The following is a 5,176-nucleotide window of genomic DNA, read 5'->3' as shown; positions in this document are numbered from 1 at the left end:
TAAACATGGGTGCACATATATCACTGTGGTATGATGTTTTTAATTCTTCTGGGAAAATACCTAGAAGGTGAATAGCTGGGTTAAGTGGGACTTCTAGTCTTAGTTTTGTAAGGAATCTCCATGCTAATTTCTCACAGTGGTTTCACCAGTCTACACTCCCACTAGTAGTGGAGAAGGGTTCCTTTTTCTCCGCAACCTCTCTAGAATTTGTTATTGGTTAATTTCTTAGTGATAGCCATTATTTTTGGAGTGAGATGGAATGTCAGTGTTGTTTTAATTTGAATTTCTTGAATGACCAATGATGTTAAACATTTTTTCATATATTTATTTGCCATTAGTATTTCTTCTTCTGAGAAGTGTGTTACTGTTTTTTTTTGTTTTTTGTTTTTTTTTTTTCTGGCCCTAAGTGAAAGTGATAGTGTTATGGTTTGTGTCTGGATGTCCTCGCAAAGCCTCATGCAGTCATGGGGAAGGCTTCTAGAGTTTATGATTGATTCATGGGTGTGAGTGCTACACCTGCCCTGAGGTGGGTAGTTTGCATACAATGTAAGGGAGGGAAAGAGGGTGCTTGCCTCTCTTCCCCCCTTTTGCTCTTGCTGCTTTTGCTATCTTCAGCCACCATGAATGGTTGCCCTATACCATGTGCCACTCTGCCTTGGAGCCAGCCAAGTACAGACTAAAATTTCCACAAACTGTGTGCTAAATAAACCTTTCCTTCCTTAATTTTGGGCATTGGATATTTTGTCTCAGCAACAAGAGTAACAACAAGTATCAAGAAAAAGTAACAAGACAGATAGTTTAGCTAAGAACATGCTCTTTACAGTTGTTTTAATATTCAAGAGCCCTGTCAGGTTTTCAGACTTCTCATTAAAATTATCTTGGAGGGGCTGGGGATTTAGCTCAGTGACAAAGCACCTGCCTGGCAAGCACAAGGTCGAGAGTTCAGTTCCCGGTACCGGAGAAAAACTAAAAAAAATTTAAAAATCAATAAATAAAATTATCCTGGAACCACTTAGATATGAAATCTCCAGATCAAAGCAGTAAAGAGATCTCCTGTAGGCTTCAAAATGCTCCCTATGTTTTTTTTAAATTGGTAATACCTAGTATAAAATACTGATAAAATACCTGGGTGTGATGGTGCATACCTGTAATTTCAACTCTCTCTGAGGCTGGGGCAGGAAGACTGCAAGTTTGAGCCCTGCCTAGGCAATTAAGCAAGCCCCTATCTCAAAAAGGGAAAGCAAAAACATTGGAAAAGCAAAAACTTGAAAATCATCTTTGAAATTTCACCAAAAACCCAAAACCTGTCTACCCAGCTATTGAGATACATCACAACTGAATGAATCAGTAAATCTCCAGCAGGCTCAAAATACATAAATAGGTAGTTAATTTGGTTGGAAATTCTCCCAGAGAATGAGTTGAGGTGCATTGTAGCTAACCATAGTCATTCACTAGACTGTTACCAGTGCTGACTGAAGATATTGTGACATCACCAACTGAAAGCTACAGGGGCAGAGCCGCTAAAGAGGCAGTTTCTGTTGTGTTGTTGGTGTTAACTCAGTATAAATTCAAATTCCTAAATTAGGATGCTAAATGTAATCACACCGTTTAGCACCATAAAAAAACACACCATAAAGAAAATGGCTGTAGAATATTTACTAAAGAAAATGAGATTGGAATTTAAACATTTCACTACAAAAAAATCAACCAAACACAAGGTAGACACTAGTGCAAGAAATGAGAGATGAAAAGAAAGCCATAGTACATATAAAAAACAAATAGCTAAATGACGGAAACCCCATTTTATTAACAAATATTCTGAAATGTAAATGGCTTGAACTGTCCAGTCAAGAGACGAAGGTTAGGGGCTGGGGATTTAGCTCAGAGGCACAGCACCTGCCTGGCAAGTGCAAGGTCATGAGTTCAATTCCCAGTACTGGAAAAACAACAGCAACAAAGAGACGAAGGTTAGCAGAATGGATTTAAAAAAAAAAAACAAAAAAAAAACAAAAAAAAAAACGCTATCCAGCTATGTGGTTTGTGTGAGACTCACTCTGGACGGAAAGAGACAGATAGCTTGAAAGTGAAAGAATGAAAAGGATATGCAAAGAATAACCGCATAGCCCTGAAACAGCTAAACTAATATCAGAAAAAATAGACTTATAATTTCAAAAAGTTATAAATCAAGAGTCAGTATATATTAATAAAATGTCAACATCATAAGAAAACACAGAATTTATAATCATTTGTAAATAAGAGACAAAATAAAATATACGAAGTGGAACAGAATTGAAGAGAGAAAAAGTTCTACAGTAACATGGAGGTATCAACTACCTCTACAATGGATAGAACAAAGAAGGTAAGTGAGGGAATAGAGGACATAATACATTAACCAACTAGATCTAATGCACACAGGCAGAACCCTCTGCTCACAACAGCAGTGTGAACATTCTTCTCACATGGGAAATGAGGCACTTTGGGACATGGGACATTTTCCAGGAGAGATCATTTGTGAAGTGAAGTTTTAATGGATTTTAACTGGTAGATGTCATACAAGGTTCTTTCTAACCTTATCAGAATGAAGTTAGAAATCAGTAACAGAAGGAAAACTGGAAAATTCACAAAATATGGAAAAATTAAACACATTATTGATCAAGTAGGAAATCTCAGAGTTTACTTTGAGAAACATATAAAAATAAAACAACATATTTTTATGAGTTGCAGCAAAAGTAGTGTATAGAGGAGCTTTTATAGTTATAAATAAAACCAGAAGAAAGATCTCAAAAGTAAATCTTTACAACTTAGAGAACTAGAAAAAGAAGAACAAACTAAACCTGAAGTTAACATGAGGAAGGAAATAAGATCAGAGAAGAGATAAATAAGATAGAAAACATAAAAATAATACAGAAAATCAACTAAAGCAGAAGTTTGTTCTTTGACACCACCCAAACTGACAAATCTTTAGCTAAATGCACCAGAAAAAAAAGAGAAAAAACTTGAATTACTGAAATCAGAAATGAAAGTGGGGACATTACTTCCAATCCTTCAGAAACAAAGAGGGTTTTAAAAGATTACTATGAACAGTTGTACAAATTGGATGACCTAGATGAAATGGACAAAATCCTAACCACACAAAACTTACCAAAACTAAATCGTAAAGAAATATGAAATCTAAACAGATCTATAAGCAGTGAGGAGATTGATCAATAATCAGAAATCTCCCCAAAGAGAAAAGCCCTGGATCCAGTGGCTTCCCTGATAAATTCTATCAAAATTCTAAAGAAAATCAAACATAAATTCTTCTAAATTTTTTCAAAAAATTGAAGAAAAGGGAAGACTTACCAGCTCATGACACTGATACCATCAAATTGTACACTTAAAATTATTATGATGATAGGTTTTATGTTACATGTATTTTACCGCAATAAAAAAACCATGTGTTTGGACTCTTTCTACTCAGACTGGGATCCTTAGGAAATTTTGTTTCAAAGTAAGTGGTACTAACTTCTCTAAATACCTTTGAAACAAAGAGCTGTTAAAGTAGCTATATATCTATAACCAAGTATTTCAGTTCAAAGGCTGCCAAAGGGCCAGTATAATTCATTTAAATTTTTTTCATATATGGATATTGGCTAAACATTTTTAGAGTTATTTCCAAAATACCAAAGAAAACAATCCTTTTAGGTGGAAAAGGAAAGCAACTAGCCATCAAGTTGAGTTTTTATTTAATGTGTAGCTAAATTACAAGCTAAATGGGGGCTACTCCAAAATATGGCATTTGACTTGGGGCTTAAGAAGTAGGTAGGAGTTATCTTTTGCTAAGTATGGCACTAAAAATAAAATTAGAAGTTTGGGGGATTTTCTTTGGGATGTATGTAGCTAAGTTTGGTATTTGAATTGTATGAAAATGCTTTTCAAGGAGCAAGCAGACCTATTTTTTATGATTTGAAGGACATCTAAAAAAGCACATCATATGTGGGTTTTCTTTCCTGTCAAGGTGATGAGGCACCCAGATCATGTGTCATCCAGCGTTTATTTATGGGCTCATCATGAGAAACTTGTCATCATCGATCAATCAGTGGCCTTTGTAGGTGGGATTGACCTGGCCTATGGACGGTGGGATGACAACGAACACAGACTCACAGATGTGGGAAGTGTGAAGCGGGTCGTTTCAGGACCGTCCCTGGGTTCTCTCACAGTAAGTCAATTCTGCTTTTATGGAACTGCATAAAATGAACATGATTTGCATGAGTACGTGTTAATAGCGTGACTGAATAATTAACAGGTAGCGTCTCCTTGAGGGGGCAGAGTTTGAGCCAAACCTCAGATATACCTTGTTCTATAGCAGCCTCACCACCTAGCTAGCGTGGAACTTAGCATCTTTCAGTCTCAGTTTCTTCTCTTGTGAGAAGAGAGCAGATTCAACAGATTCTGCTGTCTCAGACTCAGCTTCTTGATTTTCTATGTAAATGAAGGATTTATTTTGTAATTGAAAACAAAGTTCATAAAAGTGTGTGACAATCAAAATTTAGGTTAAAAACCTGAAAAGTCTTGTTAAAATAGCTTCTGGGGAGAGGGATGCAGCTCAGTGGTAGAGCACAACTTAGGCAAGATTTTTTAAATTTCCCTACTTTAAAGACACAAAAAACAGAACAGATCACTCTGAGATCATTTAGAGAGCATTCCATTTGAGCAGAAAGTTAATAACTTCGTAAAGTACCTGTCAAATCAAGAGGTGCTAAAATATTTATATGTCTATACCCATTGTCTTGTTGTTTCAGCTGTGGTTATTTCAACTGTGTTATTTCAACTATGGCTGATACAAAGTATCAGTACGCTTATTAAAAGTTTTGATGGACTGCATCTTGTTTATTTTTGCATTTTTGGGGGGGCGGGGATAGCAAGTTAGTGAATAGATAGCAGGGAAAATGATTAACACAAGAATTTTAATGTTTATCCAGGAGAGTAGTTCAGCAGCTCAACAGTTACTTACGTGTAATTGTATCCGAGATAAAAGGGTGACTGGAATGAAATTTCAAGAATTTGGACTGCTGAAGGAGAGCCTCAGTGAGATACAGTATTCCTTTGGTACTCTTTAACCAGCTCCTAGGAATCCACCACCACCCTGCGGCTGACCTCACACTTTCCTGAGGGTGTGCAGTGAGGCTCCGCCACT

General features: G+C 36.4%; 1 protein-coding gene across 8 annotated transcripts in view; it reads left to right on the top strand.

Annotated features, from left to right (window-relative positions):
• Pld1 (phospholipase D1, phosphatidylcholine-specific) overlaps positions 1–5,176 on the top strand; it is a 195,026-nt gene that overhangs the window by 109,097 nt on the left and 80,753 nt on the right. For all 8 annotated transcript variants that reach the window (XM_013513559.1, XM_005383002.2, XM_005382998.2 and 5 more), the window contains exon 14: positions 3,998–4,198. In XM_013513559.1, coding sequence (XP_013369013.1) covers positions 3,998–4,198 — 201 coding nt within the window. The remainder of the gene's footprint in view (positions 1–3,997; positions 4,199–5,176) is intronic.

The sequence above is a fragment of the Chinchilla lanigera genome, unplaced genomic scaffold (genome assembly GCF_000276665.1).
Source record: "Chinchilla lanigera isolate Chin_1 unplaced genomic scaffold, ChiLan1.0 scaffold00019, whole genome shotgun sequence".
NCBI classification, from domain to species: domain Eukaryota; kingdom Metazoa; phylum Chordata; class Mammalia; order Rodentia; family Chinchillidae; genus Chinchilla; species Chinchilla lanigera.
Note: the sequence above shows the minus strand (reverse complement) of the source record. Positions and strands in the feature narration are given on the sequence as shown.